This window comes from Perna viridis, chromosome 2, assembly GCF_037379345.1.
Source record: "Perna viridis isolate PV_CMFRI_1.1 ecotype Kerala chromosome 2, ASM3737934v1, whole genome shotgun sequence".
Classification (NCBI taxonomy): Eukaryota; Metazoa; Mollusca; class Bivalvia; order Mytilida; family Mytilidae; genus Perna; species Perna viridis.
The window spans coordinates 9,523,486-9,547,112 of NC_142446.1; the positions used below are offsets into that span (position 1 = coordinate 9,523,486).

Genomic DNA, 23,627 nt, shown 5'->3' on the forward strand with positions numbered 1-23,627 from the left:
AGCTGTCAAAGAGGGTCTGCAGTCCTACCACAACACTTGTTACTCCTGTAGTGGTATTAATTCAATGTGGATCCTGAAAAATTCGAAAGATCTTTTGGAGTCAATCAGTTCAAGATTATTATCAGAATATAATAGCATTAAAACCTATGATTTTTCAACACTCTATACTTCTATTCCCCATACTCAGTTAAATTCCCGACTTAAAAACATTATACATCGTTGTTTTTCCAAAAGATGGTACACCTAGATATAAATATATATATAGTTCTTGGTAGAGATTCCTCTTACTTTGTAAGAAATAATTCCGTCCAAATATACAGAAGAAGATGTTTACAAAATGCAGGAATTTTTAATCGACAACATATTTGTCCGGCATTTCAATGGGAACAAATTGTGCTCCTCTACTTGCTGACCTTTTCCTTCACTCTTATGAGGCTGACTTTATAGCTGGTCTGATCCGAAAGAAAGAATATCGTTTATCTAGACCCTTTAATCTCAGTTTCCGCTATATAGATGACGTATTATGTTGCTTCAAGATTGAAGTCATCACTGCAAAAGTTTTATGGTCGTCATCATGAACTCGTGGATAGTAACGGTGTATCTGTCTGCGCTATGAAAACTGATTTGTTTAATGTGTCATAGTTTTCCTTTCCTCTTTCGACTAACCCGGACTTGACTTTTTATGAGCAACTCGGCCGGTGTTTCTAGAAAAGCAGAGAACGCTTACCCTACCGGTGCACCTGGTCCATGCATGCTCCCAGTTTTTAGTGGAGTCCGAGTTGCTCATTTCCTTTTGTTACTTTGTACGTATGATTATAGTTACTTTATGTTCTTTGTTGTGTATGTCTGTTTCCCATGTCTGGTCTTTGTCCCTGGATTACATTCTTTTGATTACCGCTATAACCTGCGTTCCCTTGATTGCTCTTTTAATCTCTTTTTTTTTCTTTTTCCCGTATTTTCAACAGTACAGTACATTTGCCAAAAGTTGTGTTTGCAATAGTTATAGGAAATACTATTCCGATATGAATTAGGATGATTTTGGAAATTTAGTAGCAGTAATCTTGATTAATTATTACATTTCCTGATACGTTGCACCTCTGATGGAATGCAGAAATGTAAATAAACACTAGACCATTTTAAAACATCACATGGCACTCTATACACATTTACGTACCCCCAAACAGTTAGATTCGGACCCACGTGGGGTCTGGGAGTAGGCCAGGTCGTCAACAGAGCAGCCCAAGCGCTAGTAGGACATACTCTGACTGAGTTCTTTAGTCGGGTATCCCGAAGGCTAGGTTCCGCTACCTCCAACTACTAACATACATTTACTAATAGAATTCCCGTCAGGAGCGGTCGTGCGAGATCCGTAAGGATAGTCAAGACCATAAAAACCCCAATCATCAACATCACATGGGTTAAATTTGCAAAGGCCAATCAAATAATGCACTAACGTAGGAACAGAAGCCATTCCATACAATTCTTTAGCGAATCTCTGTTCTCTTTTAAAATTTAAAACAATAGTAAAATGTGAATCTGGTTTTTATAGAGTATTTCAATCACATGTAGGTTTGGACTAAGGTTACAGACCACCAATTCAACCAATGAGCATTTGGAACGTAGGCAAAAATAGTCCTACGCAGAAATTACCCCTGTTCCTCATATTGCTGTGAAAAAAGTCCTCATCTTATTTTAAAAATTTAAACAGTTTCTGAAAGGAAAAACATTTCTGTACATTTTATAGGTGCATTTTGCTTCTTGTGATGTGAAGCCTAATCTCCATAATGATTTTTAAATATACCCCTATCTTGTGAAAACACTGGGATTTCCCATGCTATTTATAGACCCTTCACTTCCGGTGACCAGTACTGCATTGCAAGTCTGCTAACCCCACATGCCATTCTGAGGATTGTGAGCTGACATATGTAGAATCATGCTGATATATAGTCATCTGCAGGTTAAAGTTAAGGTAAAGTCCAGAGAAGCCATTGAATATTGTGAAATTAGCATAGAAGCCTATGGGAAGTGGAATTAGTGGTTTTTAGCCTTAAAGGAAACCACCACAAAAGGGGCTTACTACCTTCTGTATATCATAAATTGCATGCACATATATTGTCATAAAACACTTGGTTAGTAGAAAAAAGGCCTTTTAATGTAAGTGGGATATCATCCATACATTAGTATTAAACATTCATAATTTTTCCAAATAGGTCGCGAAATTGGTCTGTTCCGACGTTGATTACCGCAAACAGCAATCTTGAGATGCAGTGTTATATGTTGCATTTTAGTATATCATTAACTTAGTGATGTTATAAATTAGTAATGTATAGATAAAGATTTTCTCTCCATCAATGTTTTCCTTCAACTAGAGAGAAAGAGAGGAGACAGTGGGTATAGCGCTGAACATCAACACATAGTTTAGCATAAGTCGTCAAGTCAAAAACAAATATAAATGAAATTCCTAGATTTTAACGAACAGAAAGTATAACGCAGAACAACCATACTGGCTTATATAGGGCAGAACAATAATTCATAGGAGACAACGGCCGAGGTAAACACATTCAGGGGATATGGAAAGGCTGATCTATTTTTCTTATCCGGAACCGGAAAGAAATTACACACAACGCGCGGGAAATGAGAATTTTGTAAACAAAAGGACGGCCAGAAAAGAGGTCTATGGATCAAGAAATATATATGGTAAGTTTTGAAAGATGAATGCTACGACTGTTTTAAAACAATGTTACAAGAAGTTATCTTCATTCATTTCAGGAAGTATAAAGTCCCTGTTTATTTGCAACAGGACTGTCAGGAGGCATGATTCACCTCACAGGGTGACTAAAATATGTATACATGTACATGTGTATATACTGGGGTCTCACTGTATCACGGTAGTTAACTGACAGCTACACTGAAGTAAAAAAGGCTTTTGGAAAGTTGATTTTTATTTTGGCTGATGTTTTTACAAAAGCTATCCTTTTACTGCAGTGAACCTATTTTTCTGACTCTGTTGCAGTATATCACTGGGTAATTGCTTGCAAAAAGGAAAGGTAAATTTCTGTGCCTAGATAGATTTATTTTGGTCAAATATCAACATTACATTTAGTTCTGTAACATAAAACCAAGCATTTTATGTTTATCTATCATGTTTTCGTCAGATATTTTCATTTTTTGTTTATAATTATAGGAGAGTCCTTCGTGATGTCATCACTTACATGTACCTCTGATTTGGTTTTGGTAGGCAAAAAATCCACTGAGTGGCATAGGGTATCAACTTTTAAATCATTGTAACGTTTTCATTTTTAAAGATAATTGAAAAATTCTTTTGGTTCCCAACATTGCAAATAAAATTCTTTTTATCCGTGGAATTTTTTAAGTAAATATTCAGTAATTAGTCTATATGTACATAAGATTTTAATTACACATTTATAATTTTATACAAATATCACTACAAATTTATTTTTTCAAGTAAAACAGTTATAAATTCATATACATAATATGCATTATTTTATCTTAATGAAACATTTTACAGAACCAAAATTGGATATAAAATAACATTTATAAAGTTTTGAAAATTGGGATTCTAATCATGAAATTGTCAATTGTTTATTTAGATGTTTATTTGCCAACCAATTTGACACTTAATGATATGCAAATTAGTGAATATGACATCACTAATGAGATTGGCGAACTCTCCTATAGTCAAAATGCAAGGTTTTATCATTGGACACCATTTTGCAGGAGTAATGTTCCGGCCAATTGACCTGTGGGATGTTTTTCAGTGTTCTAGGATTCCTATTTCCCGTTACCCGGGGCAAATGAAATTTGGGTCAGGGAAAGTTAGGTACTTAGTTACACTTTCCTGTGTCAAGTTGAAAACTTCATATGCTGTAAGGATTTGTTTTGTTAGGAAAGCAGTCATTGACTATGGGAAAGTTGATTTTATATGGATTTGTTCAGAGGAAACCTCAATTCCTGAAAAACCCTAGAACACTGTTTTTGTCTATATATAACGTAATATCAATTAAAAAATATTTAAGAATGATTAAGTACAAAGTTAAAAGACATGGCTGTAAAATAAATTTCTTACCAGGTGCAGAAATCCCATTAAAAATATCCAAATTTGCTTTTAAATCAGCACATATAGGATTCTATAAATACCAGAATCGATAAGTCCCGAGAAGCACATTTCTGAATAGCGATCAGCAAATATTTAGGATTTTTAATGGCACAATGAAGTTTATTCACACATCATTTTGTCAAAGATAAAATATGATTTGAAAATGATGTGGTGAGTATGAAAGTAGTATAATAAAATTAGAAAATTTAAAGTTGATTTTTACACCTAGAAATTAAGGTGCAATGATAAAACCTCGCATTTTGACTAAAAACCAAAAATGAAAATATCCGATGAAAACATGAAAATTAAACATAAAATGCATGGTTTTATGTTATAGAACTACATTACATTCAATGATTGGGATTAAAATTTTGCCAATGGGACTATGGCCCTTACCCTTCAATTCATTGGGACATTTTAAATTTCAATGGGCCATTCTAAAAAAACATGGGACAAAATTTGGATAGCAGCTGAGATCGGCTAGACATAGATAGATAGTGAAGACCATAAGTAGCATAAACAAACTTTTAAATTACGCTGCAGATCAAATATTTATTAAGAGTTAACAATTAATTGTCACATCAATTCATTTCTTTTCTGTTTGAGTTTTTATACTAATGTATTGTCTAGTGCTTTATTATACAAATGTAGTCCACAGATCCCCACTCAGTTAGACCCGAACTTGGCTATTAAAGTAGTTTATCTCAAGTGATAGGAAAGAGTCTTATTTTTTTTTTTTTTGTTTGTTTGGCTGCAATAAGATTTTGGGATATTTTTTTGGTGTTTTAGGACCAGATAATATGACTCTACCATTATCAATATTTTCAATAAGGGGTTCATAATGGTGTCCAGCTGCCTAGTTAGTTTCTACAACAATTACAGTTTGATTCTGGTAATTACCATCATTAATATTTTTTAGGCTTTGAAAAGGATAATTTCTTCTGTTTTGTGTCTAGCTTAAATATGTCTTTGGTGGCATTTTCAATTTCAAATGGGACCGCCAGTCCACGCTTTTCTGATATTATTTTTTATTCTTTAAAACAATGTTTATTGTTCTTTCAAATGCATAAGCGATCAAGAATATGTAATCTAAAAAATTGACATTGTACCATTTCATTCCCGGTCTTCAAATCCCCTCGAAAACATGGCTATCAAAACATCCGCCTGCAGCTCATAAAAAAATTGTTAAAAGACACGTTCATCTCTTTTTTTACTGTCACAAGTATTGGACAACTCTCCACCATCAATGATGGAAGCTTAATGCGCGCACATGACGTGGCACATTAGTCACTCAATGCGCCATTATAAGATGAAATGCGACTATTGCACATGGCACACGGTAATCCCAATCACTGTACATTTACAAGCACAGAACACGTACATTTATCATGATATTTACATTATATAAGCTGAATACATAAGACATTTAAGCAGAGCTTACAGTGAAAACGAAATATCGTCGGAGCGATGAACAAGTTTGGTAAAACGACTGCTGGTCCGGTAAATTTTGATATGATTCCGCTCGGAAGGTCTGGTGTCTTTTCCTGTGGCGGATTTGGAAATTATGCTACTTTTTCGATTTCCGTTAAACAAATCTTTGACAATCAGTCTCTCTATACTCTATAAAATGAAGCTGTAAAACAAGGCTCAATGTATTGGCCATCAGAGTTCTTCCTCAAAAAACGATCTGCTTTCCAAGGAAGGCATGGCATCCACAACAACAATCACCTGAGACGATTCGACAGGAAATATGATTACAAATGAACTCTTGCATAGAATTTTCCCGTTAAAAAAGATAATAACTTTGATAAAATTTAATAAGCCACTTCAGTGAGGAATACTGAGGTGGAATGGATACCAACAGTTTGCATTATTTAACCATCAAGAGGTATCTTATTTAACATAATGTATTACGAGAGAGTGTACTGTGAACTTGTGAAAGAAGTAGTCAAACTATAAAATTAATCAGCACATCACAAAATAAGCTTTAAACAATTCTTTTTTGCAGTTAATTAAGTCTTCTGATTCATTGACAGCTGAATTAGAAATGGTGACTTGTGTTATTAGCTTACCGAAGGCCATGTGAGCTATTGCTGTCACTTGGTGTCCGTCGTCATCTTCAAAACTCTTCTCCTCTGAAACTACTTGACCAATTGGAACGAAACTTGGTATGAATGTTCCTTGGGGTATCCTGCGTAGAACTGATGTGGGGATTTTTGATCCGTCAAAAAACATGGCTGCCATTACTAATCAAAGCACCAAAGGTGCTGAAACTCAGAAGTCGCTTGGCATGCAACCTACAAAATAGGTTCCCGATGTTTATTTTTAAGCCATGTGCTAGAGTGCCGGTCATGACATGGACTAAGGTTTGAGAATGTTTTGGTGTTGAACCCATATTTCCCTTGCAACCTGCATCAAAACAAAACAAAGATGTACACAAATATCATGAAAATAAGATTATTGCATTTGTTTACGTTCATGATGTTGATTGTGACGCTTCTTGATAATAATTTTTTGATTATAATACCATTCACAGGTCATAGTTAAAATCCAACACCACCCAAAGAGAGATAACTCCAATTAAATTGTATTGACTTTTAACTATCTTCTATGAAATTATTACGAGGCCAAGCGGCAAAAAAATAGTTTGGCGTCTAGATTTACCAGTTCAACAATATTTAGCTGAAAATAAACGCTTAAAATGTATGAAATATCATTCATTTTGGATATCGATGAAAAGTTTAAAAGAGAATCACGAATTAATTTGAAGAAAGCATTTCCGTCCATGAAGTTATCTGCTGGAAGCCCTTTTGTCATTCTTATACTTACAATACTCGAAGCCACTCACATGACTTTCGAGTAAAAATGGAACATAGTGGTCAGACAGTAGTTTCTCGCATATATCTCCAAAGCCGTTAGGTTTAGCCAAATTCTGACATTGGGGTAAAAGTGTTCAGCTTGATGAGATCTATCTGCGGTCAAATTTTCATTTTAATCTATTAAGCCATAATGAAGTTATTGCCTTTTTTCAATGTTTTTTTGCTGTTTTTAATGTTATTTCTTTCAAAAATCTTCTCCTCTGAAACTACTTGACCAATTGGAATCATTCTTAATTTGAATGTTCTTTGGGGTATGCATGGAAAAGATGTGGGGATTTTTGATCAGTCAAAAAACATGGACACCATTACTAAAAATAGAACATAGGGGTCAAACAGTAGTTTTTCGCATGTATATCCAAAACAGTTACATGTATGTTTAGCCAAATTCTGACTGGGTTAAAGTGTTTAGCATGATGAGATCTGTCTGTGGTTAAATTTTCATTTTAATTTGTTCAGTCATGTTGGAGTTACTGCCCTTTTTTGACGTTTTTTTGCTATTTTTAATGTTATTTCTTTCAAAAATCTTCTCCTCTGACACTACTTGACCAATTGGAACCAAACTTTGTATGAATGTTCCTTGGGGTATCATGCATAGAACTGTTTTTGGGATTTTTGATCCATCGAAAAACATGGCCGCTGTTACTAAAAATAGAACATAGGGGTCAGACAGTAGTTTTTCACATATATCTCTAAAAATGTTAGGTTTAGCCAAATTCTTTCGATAGCTAAAACAATCCTTATTGTTAGGACTACAAAAGTCTTCAAGCATAAAATTTGTCAGACACCTTATAAGAGTTATTGTCCTTGACAGGGGAAAATGACAGACATTTGAAGCCAATGTCTTGAAAACTATGATAGATTTAGACTTTCATTTGCTGAAATGATCGTTATGATAAGTACTATTAAAGTTTTTATGAGTCAAAGTTGTTGGACAACTTCTTGTTTAATTTATTACCAATGAAAGGCAAAATTGAACCAGGTGAACGATTCAGGCTCCTGGGAGCCTCTTTATTCCAGAAAGAACTGAGACATAAAATAATGGGAGGGATATTCTTTATTTCCAGAAAGAACTGAGACATATCTGAATAAATTACTTTAGAATTATTTCTCCATTTAATCTTCAGAAGCCATATCTGTTCACACACGAATTATGTTATAATAATATAACCATATTTTTTTTTCGGTCTGGTTAAATTTCTTTAATTACCAAACCAAATACCCTGTAAAAAATTTTACAATTTTGTGTTCACTGAGCTTACTATACTCAAGGATTGGAATCTTGCGCAATTTTACATAGTACAATAATAAATATGTTGCGTGGGGCGTTATACATGTACAGCAAGATTCCCCATGATGCATTTCGTTGATGCTGAGTGTGCCCTGTTAATGGTGGACGATTTCCATCACTTCAACATTTCATCACAGTAAATGTAGGTATTCTGACCCATATGGTTTGAAAAACAAATAATCATCATAAAATTTGTTAAAAATTAATCAGAAATAGTATGAGAGTGTATACAAGGAGTTTTACAGTGGTAGCTTTCCCTGCATTTGTGTTATCAATGTTTATACAAGCTTTTATTTTGACCCCTGACTGTGTATCCCTGTCTTCGAGGGCAGTTAACCTCGTTTAAAATTTAAACTCCTTCAAAACCCAATCTATCATCATAAAATTTATTTCAAATTGATTAGAAATGGTCCTAGTGTGAATGTAAGAAATTTTGTAGCTATAGCCTCCATTCTTGCATGATATCAACGTTTTTATTTGACCAACTATTGATGTTATAAAAATGGCTGTCAGAATCAGGCCCTTGAGAAAAGGTATTCCCTCCTAAATTAAAGTTCTAACTCCTTCTTCAAAACCCAAACGATCATCATAAAATTTTTTTTAAATTGATAAAAATGGTCAGATGGTGTATATAAGGATGTTCATAGCTGTAGCTTCACCTGCTTTTATGATATCAATGTTTTATATGACGCAATTTTGACTTCAATAGCAGTATAAGCGGCAAGTAGCTGTGGTGAGTATACTCAAATCTTGTATATTGCAATAATTTATGAGATGTGAATCCTTCTATATTTAACTCCTTGCTATACTTAAATATAAATTAATCACTAAAAAAAATTGTCCTAAAAACAGGTTGTGTTTAAAATCAGATTTTGATCCAAAGTTGATATTTAATGAGGATATTTCGATTCAAATCGGAACTTGGTTAAATCAGCACTTTGAATTATTATTAAAATTTTTATTGTTCTTGACACAAATATTATTTTATTGTTTGTTTGTTGGGGTTTAACGCCCGAGCAGCAATATTTCAGCTATATTCAGGCGATGAACATGAAGTGGATGATAAAATAAACATGAAATGATGATGAAAAGAAAAATGGGATGGGGCACAAGGATAATGGGGTCGACAAATTTTGATTGCCACTGGAAATAGGGAGAGGTGGGAAGGGTCGGGCAATTTAGCCTCCTGTGGCAGAGCCCTATGGTTCCTACTCCAGGAGAATACCACAGTAGGGTTTTTTTAACGTGTGAGGAATGTGGCATCTTTCCCAACACGGTGCACCACTATGGTTTGCGGTCAGGTTTTCCATATTATAGCCTGACTACCCCAGCATGTAACACACCAGGGGTGTCCCATTCCACCACCTGGGGCACTATTTAGTTGCCTTTTACGACAAGCTCAGCGCCGCTGCAGGCCTATTCTTTTGACACCTGGACCTGCACTGGGCCAAATATTATTTTATAAAATATTTGAATTAGAATTAAATTGAATTGTGTATTATATATTTTATTTGTAATTTATTGTTACACTACTCCCAGAGTGGGATGATTCTCTTACACTTAAGTTTCACCCCAGTAAAACTCGGTGTTACACTGACACAGTCCGTGTTTAACACCCAGACTCCACCTAGCCAACACCGACCATTTTTATATTGTATTTGTTGTAAAATTCAATAAGGCATAATGGGGAATTCATTGTAAGATGCAATGTATATTCTATTTCTGTTCCATTTTTTTACTGCTAAAAATGCTTCCCGTTTACTCTTATTAAGACATTTCTTATTTAAAGTACGTTTCAAATACAAGCTGTGTATATATCTTAATTTTATGAAAAGTTTTGTTAAATGATTTCGAACTTTAATTAATCAGTGATTTTTCTACTGCTCGTCATTTTCGTCATTGAAGAAATACTTCTAAGAATGGTGAAAATAATCTAGTCTCATTTCATCGAAATCTTTAAAAGCACAAAAAACATGAAGAGTTGTAAGCCCAACATTGGTTCAATTGGCGAAAGTGACAATTTTATTACCCCAAGCTAATTACAACTCTCAACAGGTGTCACTCACCCAATTCGCCAATTACACTAATCAGACACCTGAATATGTCTATCATTTGACATTTACTCTAGTGTGACTTTAATGCACGTTGTTAAAGGTCTATAAAGTTCAAATGCTGGTAAAAATTTCTGCTGGGAAGATTCTTTTATGTCTCCTTAACTTTGTATTAAAACAACATGAAAAATTATCTGTCATTTTTAGCTCACCTAGCCAAAGGCCATGTGAGCTACTGCCATCACTTGGCATCCGTTGTCATTATAAGGCTAACAAATGTGTCCAATGAATCAAATGGAGTCAAAATTGTCTGACAACTCTTTTTTAGAGTTATTGCCCTTTAAAATAAAACCAGGCAAGCAATTCAGGCTCCTGGGAGCCTTTTGTTTGCATATACACTGTATCTCCAACACTATTAGGTTTAGCCAAATTTTTTCAATAGCTGAAATGATCCATATTATTAGGACTACAAAAGTCTTCTGCAATAAAAGTTGTTAGATGACCTTTTGTAAGAGTTATTGCCCTTGAAAGGGAAATAAATAAGTTTTAATTTTTTTTTTTACAGTTTTCAGTCAATATCTTGAAAACTATGACAGATTAAAAGAACCTTTCAATTGCTGAAATGATCCTTATAAGTCCTACCAAAGATTTCTTGAGTCAAAATTGTTGGACAACTTCTTGATAAGTTCATTGCCTTTGAAAGGCAAAATTCAACAAGGTGAGCGATTCAGGAGCCTCTTGTTTTTTTGTAAACCAAATGTGGGTAATATTGTCATTACTGCTGTCACTACATTTTGTATTTGCATGTCAGCAATATTTACAATCTTGAAAATATCATTTATGCTATCAATGAACTCCTCAGGGACCAATACTAATTATGACTGAAATAATGACATGAATTTGTCATTAACTCCAGTGTGACTTTAATGCATTTAATGGTTAAACTCATTAACTCAGACTTGGTCCCAATAGCACACTTGACATTGTGCTAAAAATAGAATTTCTTAAGGTACCACAGGGGAAATATTTATTCAGAAATATTTATTTCTGTTCAATGCATGTAGTACTGGTGCATGTTAAGGCAGTTCATAGATGAATATATATCTACACTACGCTAGGTGTATTTTTGTGTTCCTACAAAGTGTGGCCATGCAGAAAACAGCATTTTTTTTTCAGTATTAAAGACATTTAAAGTCAGGGTTGCTTAGATTATATGCTTTCTGATTGAGTATAAGAGTGTAAAAGGAGTTTCTGTTTTAATTCAGTCTCAGGTATGCTATTTGGATTTTCTGGAAAACGTGGTTGCATGATAGTGAACAACCAAATAATGCACTTTTTTCATATGCAATGTACATTTAAGTTTTATATATTGTCTTTATACAGTGCTGTAAAAAACAGATGATACTGAAATATCCTATGGCAGATGCAAATACTACTTTGAAAAATATACCATTAAAATAATCCACATTTTCTCACGCGAAAGTGACTAAAGCTCTCAAAATCCTGGAAAAAAAAAACAGGTTAATGCTGACCGATGTTCACTCCTGGAAAAATCCCATGACCAACCTTGCACACAGTTGTCGAATTTTAGAAATTTAAATTAACATATTGTATACAATGTCTCCGATTTGTGTGTCTGGTCATCAAATGAATATCAATTAATTACAACTCAATACAAGAAAGTCATGAAGTATTCATCTACAATAAATTTCTGTTTTACAAATTTCTGATCTTTTCACGTTATATTGGTTAATTGTTAATACCACATGCTAATTGTCACAACCGCTGTTTTATTGTGCTGACGGCATGTCCCTGAGTGTACTGTATGTACATGTATGTATTAAATATTGAATTAAAATTATCTGATTGTTCATTCAATTATTTCAGAACGTAGTTTAAAATAAAAGAAAAAATGTGATGACTTACAGTACGTGTTTTTGAAACCCTTAATCTGGCATCTTGCCTTTCTTTAAGTTAACTTTTTTTAGCACAATCCATTCAAATTTTGAGGAGTTCCGAAGAAGTTAAAAATTGTTTTATTAATTTTCTTGAAGCAAAATAGGTCACAAATTTTTTTATGTTGAGTCTACTCATTAAATTACTCTTAAAATTAGCATGAAAAGGTCAAATGAAGGGCACAATATGATTTACATTGAAGAAGTTATACATTAAGAGGGTAGGGTTGTGATCACTTTAAAGTACTTTAACCCAGCCACATTTTTTGCACCTATCCGAAGTCAGGAATTTCTGGCCTCTGTATGTATCATTTCATTTTCACTTTCACTTTACTTTGATACTGCAGGAGTATATGGGTCAACTATTTCTGTGTATAATGTTTTTGGGCCAGCTGCAGCTTGCTCTGTGTTGTGAGAGTTTCCTCGTCGTTCATTGAAGTGGCTTTGAGCTGACATTTTTCACCCCGTAGGGTTTATTTTCTCTGATATGTTCACCATGTTTATTGTCGTTATATTGAAAATTATTGTAGGAATTGGATTCAGGAGAAGATGGTTTGAAAGTTGATAATAAGAGTGAAAAAGCAGATTCAGGGATGGATGAGGACAGCCAGCCATACAAAGGTACTCGGATTATTAAGATATAAATTATTTAATTAGTGTATTAACCCTTTTATCGACAACCTCCTTGACTCTACTACACCTTAAACAATTGTTTCCTTAACAAAATTTGCTGATAAGTAATCACATGACCATGGAAGTCCACCAAATTATTATTTTACAAGGTGACAACTCATTGTTAGCTCACCTGGCCGAAGGCCATGTGAACTATTACCATGACTTCCGTCAGTCGTTGTCTGTCATTAGCTTTTTTCAAATATCTTTTCTGAAACTGCTTGACCAATTGGAATTAACTTGGCATGGTTGTTCTAAGGGTATCCTGCACAAACTGATGATTTAAAATTTTTGAAATGTTAAAAACACGTGGCCACTGTTACTTAAAATAGAACATAGGGGTCAAAATAGAGTTTTTTGCAAATAACTCAAAAACAGTTGAATTTAGCAAAATTTTAACATGGGTGTATTAGTGTTCACTACCAGAAGACAGACCTATGCTGAAATTTCCAAAATGATTCATCACCTGATGTAGGAGTTGTGGTCCTTGAAACAGATTTTTTTCTTGTTTAACATGTGTTCAACTTCGAAAATTTTCTTATCTGAAACCATGCAACAAGATTTAATTGAAGTTGTCAAAATTGTTCCTTATGGTATCCTGCACAAACTGATCATTTAAAATTTTCCATCGGTTGAAAAACATGGCCGTCATTACTATTTTTTCCACAACTATAGAAAAATGAAAGATGAAAGGTACTCATATGAGAAACATGATATTCTGAGTTGCCTGGCAGTATTGAAATTTTTTTAGTTGAATTTTCAAAATGGCTGCCAATTTGAGGCCATTTTAAGCAGTTGGTCAGATTCTAATGATTTTTTGTTTCATGAGGAAACATAGTATACTAAGTTGAATGGGGATGACAAAAATTTGTTCTGGGCAACCATTTTCAAAACGGCTGCCATTTTCCTGCTAATTTGTACATTCATTTGCTTTAATTTCAATGATATTTGGTTTATAAAGTAAACATGGTCTGAGTTGAAGTGAAGATGAAAATGTTTTATAGCCATGATTAAACTTCTTTTTATGTTCTTGTCCCCCGCCGCAATGCGGAGCAGGGACATAGAAATGCTGGTGTCCGTCTGTCCGAAGCTTTTGGCACGGAAACGGCTGAACGGAATTTGATCAAACTATGTAGGATTGTTTTTCACCATATGTAGTTCACCATACTGAACCGCTATTTTGATTCGACAATTTTTATGGGAGTTATGGGACTTTGTTCATTTTTCACATTATTCGCAATAGGAACACCTTGTGGACACAATTCTCAGAAACCGCTGAACGGAATTTGATCAAATTTTGTAGTATAGGATTGTTTTTCACCATATGTAGTTGATCATACTTAACCGCTTTTTTGATTTGACAATTTTCATGGGAGTTATGGGACTTAGTTCATTTTTCACATTACTCGCATAGGAACATCTTGCGGATGCAACTCCTCAGAAACCACTAAACCATTAAACGGAATTTGACCAAATTTTGTAGAATTGTTTGTTACCATATGTAGTTGATCATACTTAAACGCTATTTTGATTTGACAATTTTTATGGGAGTAATGGGACTTTGTTCATTTTTCATGTTTTTTTTTTTGCAGATTTTTTTTGTGTTCTTAACCTAACTTAATTTGATTCAGTAAGATGCATTATCCTTGAATCACATAGGTAGCATTTTCGTTTTTTTTTTTAGCAAATTTATAGTGACCTAATACCACCTCACACCCATGGGATAATGGGGGGGGGGTGTGACCAAATTTTTTTCACTTTGAACGCATTTCCAACATTTTACAGGTAGTCAGTTGAAATTACAGCATTCATCAGTAGATGCTCTTTTTCAGCAATTCTTTGTCAATCATGGTAACAAAGCATTGTGCAAGATGTATCTTAACTTACTTAGTTAATAGGACATGGTTTTACAGGTGAGCGATTCAGGTTATTCAAGAGCCTCAAAAAATTGTTTAAAACAGACCATTTGTTATGATGATGATTAGTTACCTTGTCAGAAAAGTGTGTTTTTAAAATTTAAACAAGATAGAAATATATGGGTGAAAAATCAAGACAACAAACTAAGTTAAACTTGAGGTAGCCTTGATAGTGTCAAATTTTTTGTGCATTTTTTATTTACTTTATTTTTTTTTTTTTGGGGGGGGGGTATTTGACAGGGCTCACAGTATTTCAATTTGATCATATAAATTCATTAAAAGCATAAGGACAAGTTAAAAGGGCAACAGGCGTATCATGCGCTTAAAGCACAGCTCTTTATTACCTGTGTTACCTACTTATATTACTTATATATTACATATATTTATTTTGGAAACATTTATATACATATTGAAGAAGCACACCTCCTGTTATGTAGAAATTTCTTCCTACATTTTGAGAACTTTGTAAATTTGTTGTGACTTTATGTTGTGAACAGTTTATGTCATCTATAGTTTTGGTCATCTAACAGTAATTTTTTCTATTTCTGTATTTGAAGATTTTTCGTGTAATTTTCCTGTCTTGGTACAGTATATACAGAAGTAAGCAACAATACAGTGCCAGCCATTAGCCTGTTTACAATAACAATTAAAAAATATCAACAAATAGACAAAGAAAGATTTGTCTGAATTGCTTATTTTTGACTGATTTGGATGTTGGTATATTTTTAAATACTATCTAATCTGACTTTTCTTAGTAATCAGTTCTGTTTGTTTAATCAGTAAGTTGTTTTGGGTCTTTTAGGAAATGAAGATGATAAAGAGGAGGATATTATTGTCTGCAAATCAAAATCTAAAGTAAGAATTAAACTTAACAGTTCTTAGTATTTGAAAAAATATGTACATGTACATGTATGTTTCATCATGTGAATTCTACTGTAATATCAATCACTAAGTGGTCATGTTGGTAAGTTAGCCTAATAAGTACAATGCATGTGTCAGTAAATACATACATTTTTGTATCTAGGAAACCCATAGTAATTTATACTTACATGTAAATTGTTAACTATGTACACAGAAGTGACTCCATGAACCGCTCCAGCAGTATATGTACAGTGTTCAAAAGGTTTTGCTTCAATGGTGCCTTTTTCTCTCTATAGGACATCTGTCAGCGTGTAAGTGTATTTGTATTGTGTAATTTTTCATCAGCTAAAATAAAAAGGCATTTGTTGGAATGATTTGAAAATTAATTTTTGAGTTTATCAATGTTAGTGACTTGTGTCTTAAAGGGAAAGACCATCTTTGCATTAAAGTTAGAGTACTACAGATTAATATGTAAGCAAAGAATATTCCGTAGATATTTCTGTTTTTCTAATCACCCAAATTTGCTTTCTTATCAAGCTTTTAATTGCACTAATAATAACTGGATTCAAAAAAGTTTTCTGACTGGCTATTTCTGCAGAAATACCAGTCTTCCAGCTGCAAATCCTGTTGTTCGTCAGTGTTTTCAGACATTTCCTTTCACATTGTGCCTCAATCTCTTAAATGTAACCCAGTTTGAAATTATAAAGAACAAGTCCCAAATTTCTTTTGACAATGTTACCAGTTACATAAATGTATGAACTTTCAACAAAATACAATTCAACTTTGTGACATCACAGCTCAATCGATAATGGTGGTGCCAAGGTGTGGGAAACACAGATTCCCTAATTATAAATCACAATTAATAAGTTTAAAAAAAGAAAATTGATTTTTTTTTTTGGATTCAATTTTCATTAACATTTGACAGATAAGATCTTACATTTATGATTTGAACAAAAATGTAGTTGTCTATTTTAACTGAAAATCTTCCTGTTAACTGATTGTATTAGTGTTCTGGGCATTTTCTTATTTCTATAAAATAGATCAATAATATCTATAATGTTAATTTACTAGACACTGTTTACTCAAGTTACACAGACTATAAAGTTACAGTTATAGTATATGTAATATCTTCCAGAGGGCTGTAATAGATGATGATGATGATGACGAAGACAGTATGAATTCTTCCATTAGGGGGAATCATGACTCAGGTATTATTTTGAGATTAATTTTTTACATTTTGTTCATGTCCCAAATGTGAAAGGAGACACAGAAATATTTTGCCTGTTTATCACACTTGACTTTGTTGATGTAACTCCTTGGAAATGGCTCAGTGGATTTTGTTTAAATATTGTAAGGATGTTAGTGAATGGGACTTCGTTGAATATGTACTATTAAGTGTACTATTAATGTACGATTACCAGGGTTAAAGGAGATGGGACACAAAAATGATATTTTTATATTTATATTTATAAAACTGTAGTATGTTTAATTATGAGTGTAACTAACATTTCTCATCAGGTTAGTGCTAAATAAAGAATGATTTATTTGTGTTTTCACAATGATCAAATTAATATGCATCAATAAAAACTGGAATTAACACAATGATTTTTCTAGCGCTTGTCATTTTCACCAATGACGAAGGACTTTTCGGAATGACGAAAATAATAGAGTCTTATTTCGTCAGCTGAAATCTTTGAAAGTACAAAAAACATTAAGAGCTGTAGGCCTGACAATGGTTCAAGCAGCGAAAGTGACAATATGATTACCCAAACTTACTTACAACTCTCAACAGGTGTTAAAATTTTGTGTAAACGATCTCCCAATTCAGCCAATTACACTAAATGTTGATCTCTGACCACTCAAGCGTGAAAGTTGAAATGCCGATAACATTTGCTGCTTTGAAAATTCCTTTACTTCTCATTAACTTGTCTCAAAATGACATAAAAGTAGTTCATCATTTATTTTTGTACATCAGACTTGAGTGTAAACCAAATGTAGGTAATTTTGTCACTACCCCGGTGTCACTTCATTCTGTAGTTGCACATCGGCAAGATTTACAATCTTGAAGATATCATTTATGCTATCAATATATTCCTCAGGTACCAATACTAAATATAACTGAAAAATAATGACATAAAATTGTCATTAACTCGGTCTGGTTCCCAAAAGCACAGTTGAAAATTGCGCTAAAAATAGAATCTCATGAGGCAACAATAGAGAAATACCTATTTGAAAATAAGGGTGGTAATGCAGAAAACAGAAGTTTTTATATGAAATACATGTACATTTAAAACTATGCCAGGGATGTACACTTATATGTTCCTGATAAATGTATAAGAGTGTAAAGGGATTTCTATTTTTGATGATTTTAAAAGCTAGGGAGTTTCTTTTTTAATTAAATCTCAGACATGCTATTTGGATTCTCTAGAAAACATGCTTGCAGAACAATGGAAAAAACGTATGTGCTTTATTCATATGCAATGTACATGTACATTTAAGTTTTATTTAATGCCTTTACAAAGTGCTGTAAATAACAAAAATATCTTATGTCAGATGCAAATACTACCATACTTTAAAAAAATATACCATTAAAATGGTCCTGATTTTCTCACACGAAAGTGACTAAAGCTTTCACAATCCTGGAAAAAACCATGGAAATGCTACATCATTGGTTCTTAATCTCGATTTTGGTACATTGAAAATGTATACATGTGCCTGAAAAAAATGAATACATATTTGAAAATAGGACTTGAACTTGAGGGTATAACTAAAATACTGACACTGTATCATTCCTTTTTTTTTTTTTTTTTTTTTTGCTGTTGGGTTATATTATTAAACAAGCCCAGTAAACATAATTATAACCAAGAGATAGCGTAGGTGTCTGTTTTGTTTTTAAAGGTTTCCGCAGCCTGTGACACAGGGGTCGATTTACATGCAGGTGTATGACTTTGATAATAATTGAAATAAAATTCAATTTCTTTTGTCTTACGGAATTTGAAATATAACATTGAGAATTTGACACAATACACAGTTTATGATAGGTGACCCTACGTGAGTTTAAAGGAGCTTTTCTGGTAAGGCCATACCAGGACAATGTTTTTAATAGGTCAGTTAAATTATTTGATTTTAGCAAAAAAGATTGATGACACAAGGAATCTTTAGCATGAGACCCCTATGGGTTATTGAATAAAAAGATCAAAAACCATTTAAAATAAACAGGTTCTTTTTAAACTTACACACAAATTTTCTTTACTCGTACTCTTGTCGGGAGTAACATTCCCTAAAAAATCTTAGAATGTGAATTTTAATTTACTTGATGTAAATAGTTCAATCATACATGTCAGAACATAATGGATAGTTTAGTCTTCATACATGTAATAGTTAAATGTTTCCGACAGTGTTTATAATTTTCTTCTTGAAGTGGTTTGAACTGATACAACTGTAAGTATATATTCGCTGGCAAACCAATATTTTCACGCTTGGTTGTATAAATCATGGCTAATTGGAATTTATATGGCTTGGGTCATTGAGATTTTGAATCAGTTTTCTTAAGTTTAACATAAGAGACCTCAGGAGGCATTTTTAGCTCACCTGGCCAAAGGCCAGGTGAGCTATTGCCATTACTTGGCATCCGTCGTCATCGTTAACAATTTTTTTCAGAACTCTTCTCCTCTGAAACTAATTGACCAATTGGAACCAAACTTGGTATGGATGTTCCTTGGGGTATCTCCAAAACCATTAGGATTAGCCAAATTCTGACATGGATAAAAGTGTTCAGCATGATGAGATCTATCTGCGGTCAAATTTTCATTTTAATCTATGAAGCCATGTTTGAGTTATTGCCCTTTTTCAACGTTTTTTGCTATTTTTAATGTTATTTCTTTCAAAACTCTTCTCCTCTGACACCACATGACCAATTTGAACCAAACTTACGTTGAATGTTCCTTTGGGTATCCTGCATGGAACTGATGTGGGGATTTTTGATCCGTCGATTGATTGATTGATCGTTGGGGTTAAACATCCGAGCAGCAATATTTCAGCTATATTCAGACGATTGATCCATCGAAAAACATGGCCACCGTTACTAAAAATAGAACATAGGGGTCAGACAGTAGTTTTTCTTCCGCACATATGTCCTAAACCGTTAGGTTTAGCCGATTCTGACGTGGGTTAAAAGTGTTCAGCATGATGAGATCTATCTGTGGTGAAAATTTGGTGAATATCTGTTGACCCATGTTGGAATTACTGCCCTTTTTGGACGTTTTTTTCTGTTTTTAATGTTATTATTTTAAAAGATATTCTCCTCAGAAACTGCTTTACAGAATTTAATGGAAGTTGGTATTTTTGTTTTGAAAGGGTATCCTTAACAAAATGACCGTTTGGATTTTTTATCTGTTATAAAGCATGACAGCTGTTATTGAAATTAGAACATAGGGGTCAGACAGCAGATTTTTGCATATGCATTGTATCTCTGAAATGGTTAGGTTTAACCAAAATCTGTCACGGGAGAAAATTATTCAGCATGAAGAGTTCTATCTGTGGTCAAATTTTGGTGGAAATTTGTTGACACATGTTGGAGTTATTGCCCTTCTTTGGACGTTTTTTTTGCTGTTTTTGATGTTAATACTTTAAAAAATCTGCTCCTCAGATACTATTCTGCAAAATTCAATGAAAGTTGGCATTTTTGTTTTACAGGGTGTCCTTAACGAAATGACCAATTTTTGATTGCTGCAAAAACATGGCTGCCGTTTCTAAAAATAGAACAAAGAGGTCAGACAGCAGATTTTTGCGTACATCTCCAAATCTGTTAGGTTTAGCCAATAGCTTTCAATTATTGAAACGTCCTTATTATAAAGCTTACAAATGTGTCCAATGAATCAAATGGAGTCAAAATTGTCTGACAACTCCTTTTTAGAGTTATTGCCCTTAAAAGGCAAAAATTTAACCAGCTGAGCAATTCAGGCTCCCGGGAGCCTCTTGTTATTATATACATTAGGTGTAATAAATCAAATAAACCAAAAATTAAAAAATTCAATTTTTGTGTCATGTTTCCTTTAAGGCAGGATTTTGAAACTGTAAGTCACCTTTGCATGCACAAATTTTAACCCCTATATACATGTAACAGTACTAATACAGATGAGAAAGACGCTTGTACATTTTGACCTTCTGTTCTTGATTTTTTCTTGAAGGAAGTTTCCAGTCCATTTTAGCAGGTTCCATGTTCTTCTGTAACCTTTAACCAGTGTAGCACAGTGTGAATGCTTCATACAGTTTAATTTAACTCTGAAGTACTAGTACTGGTATCTTATGAAGAGGATAATTTCTGTATCATAAGAAGCTGATGTGTATTGTGGTGTCATTGCTGTAATATACAATGATTAATTCACATTAAAAATGTTGACTACTTTTGGATTTAATGTTTTTTATTTCAGATCATGGTGACAAGCATACTTTTAAAACACCTGTACTCAAGGTAAGTGCACATCTAATGATTGTTATCAAAGCTAATTTAGTTGTTGATAGCAATCCATGGTTGATCTGATCATAAACTTTATAAGGCATTTAAAATTATTTTTTTTTTGGTAGTATGCAAAGATTATGCCCCCCACCCAACTTAGACGGAAGTGTCAACTTTTAACACGCCTGTTCTTTAGGAAACAAAAGCAGATTAATGAGTATGTAAATTGATCAAATGTTCAATATTTCAATATCTATTTTTGGTGCAAATTTCAGAAATCTGTTAACCCTTCATGGAGTTATGGCCTTTGAAATTGTCATTTTTGAAGTTTGTATCAGTTTTTTGCCTATAATTTAAAAAAACATAGCAGATGGATGATAATTGTAAATTAATAAAATGTTCAGTATTTCAATGTATATTTTTGGTGCAAAAAAGATCTGTTATGGTGCCAGAAAGTGTTATTTTGACTTAATTTTGACCATTTATCCAGTTTTTGCCTGTTGGTAATAATACAATAGCAGATTGATGATTAATGTAAATTGTGAAAAAATATCAAGTGTGTAAAGATTTATGTTTGGGGCAAATTTTGGAAAAAATCTGTTGATTGCATTTTTTATGATTTTTGCACTTTTTGCCTGTTACAGTAGATTTCACTTAATCACATACCTGTTAATTGCATAGAAACTCGCAGAACAAAAACAGAAACCATGTTATTTTGTGTAACCTCTTCAAAAATTAGAAACCTTCCTTGAATAAGGACAATGTGTTGAAAAGCTGGTTTTTTTTTCAATGACTCAAATGGTGAGCCCTGTTAACATTCCTTCTTATGAAGGATCAGGGCACCAAAGTACTGGTTCAGTGCTGTGCTTATTTTCTCAGTTTTTTCTGGGGTTTTGTCAGAGTAAAAAAAAGTTTGTAATGTTATTGATAGGCAGATAGTGTACTTTAAAAAAAAATGTTTTAGTATTTTGTAAAAAATAAAATTACCTTATTCTTGAATATTTTAGGCAAAGGACGTATTAGATGCAGTGTTAAATAATGAGTCTGACCACAATAACAGTATGTACATATATTTTATGTAGAATACTAGAATAATTTAATTAATATATGGTTAGTTTAGAGTTGATTGTAATTTGTTCTTGATCAGTAAAGTAAGTATAGTTGAGGTTTATTCCTCAAATGCCAACTTGATGTTTCAACAACAATTAAATCTAATTAGCCTTAATTTACCAAGTTCTACCTGATTGAGTGGTAGATTCAGATTCAATATTATATTATAGTCACCACATGTAAAACATAACAAATACATGTATGGTATATCCAGACTACATAACAGTCGGCTAGTGGCTGACCATTCCAGTTACACTTATTTATTCTTGTAATACATGCATATACTTTCTTCTAAAAAAATAATCTTACAGTAAGTAACTATCAGACAATTTAAGAATTGTACATGTAAGTTCTGAAAGCAAACTTATAACAAACTCTCTTGCGCTTACTGTATTTCTATTGTGCATACCATTTATGTACAAATGTGAAACTAAACATATCCACGTAGATGGATAACAGCAATTCATATAACAAAAATTGTAATAATTAATGCACACAAGAATTTCTGAATTTACAGTCTCATTCGCAATGTGCTGTTATATTGTTCCCTTTTTCACTTTTTTAAGGCTCCAGCAGTGATGGAGAAGATGATGTCACTTTACTTTCAACAATCAAAAAGAAGAAGGTTAATGAGTTGTGCATTGCTAACTTCATTCATTACATAGAAAATAATGTATTAACTTTTTTTAGTAAATGAATATTTACTTACTCACTCTGCATGAATCTCTGAAATTTATGATCAGTACTACATGTACTGTAAAGGAGGATACAAGTGTTTTCATTCAGTTCTCTGGAAGTTGTAATAGTTTTATTTTACTTATTCAGCAAGTAACCTTTTGAGAAAGAAAAAAATCACAAATGGAATAATTAATTGTAGAGGTGAATCAGTCAGGCTGTGGTTGTTCTTTCTCTTGCAGTAAATCACAGCATCTTGTTGCATTCATTATTATTTTTACAATTACACATTCAGCAATTGAAAATTCTATAAATATTCATGATGTATTTTCAAGCATTTACTTTTTACCAGATTTAACATCTACTAAATTATTACCATATTTTTCAGACTATAAGTCAATATTTTTTTTCCAGCAAATTATCTGTACTCAGCTTATATAATGGATTATGGTACTAACTTAGATTATGATATTTTTAGGCAGCCAAAGATAGCAGAGGTTTAGAAAGTGAAGATGAGGATTCAAGTAAGTATGACAATTGAGACTGTATAATTATAACTATTGACACTGTCAGGTATGTCATTAGAAGCTGTCAAATGACAAAATTGGACAGCTACTCTATTTTCAAAAAAGCTCTTACATAATT

At 33.1% G+C, this 23,627-nt stretch overlaps 1 protein-coding gene across 2 annotated transcripts in view; it reads left to right on the top strand.

The window, feature by feature from the left end:
- Positions 1-2,584: 2,584 nt before the first annotated feature.
- LOC148623567 (claspin-like) overlaps positions 2,585-23,627 on the top strand; it is a 71,528-nt gene continuing 50,485 nt past the window's right edge. For both annotated transcript variants that reach the window (XM_088565470.1, XM_088565471.1), the window contains exons 1-8: positions 2,585-2,697; positions 12,821-12,911; positions 15,681-15,733; positions 16,875-16,947; positions 21,172-21,212; positions 22,205-22,256; positions 22,874-22,932; positions 23,461-23,506. In XM_088565470.1, coding sequence (XP_088421596.1) covers positions 2,677-2,697; positions 12,821-12,911; positions 15,681-15,733; positions 16,875-16,947; positions 21,172-21,212; positions 22,205-22,256; positions 22,874-22,932; positions 23,461-23,506 — 436 coding nt within the window. In that variant the 5' untranslated portion in view covers positions 2,585-2,676. The remainder of the gene's footprint in view (positions 2,698-12,820; positions 12,912-15,680; positions 15,734-16,874; positions 16,948-21,171; positions 21,213-22,204; positions 22,257-22,873; positions 22,933-23,460; positions 23,507-23,627) is intronic.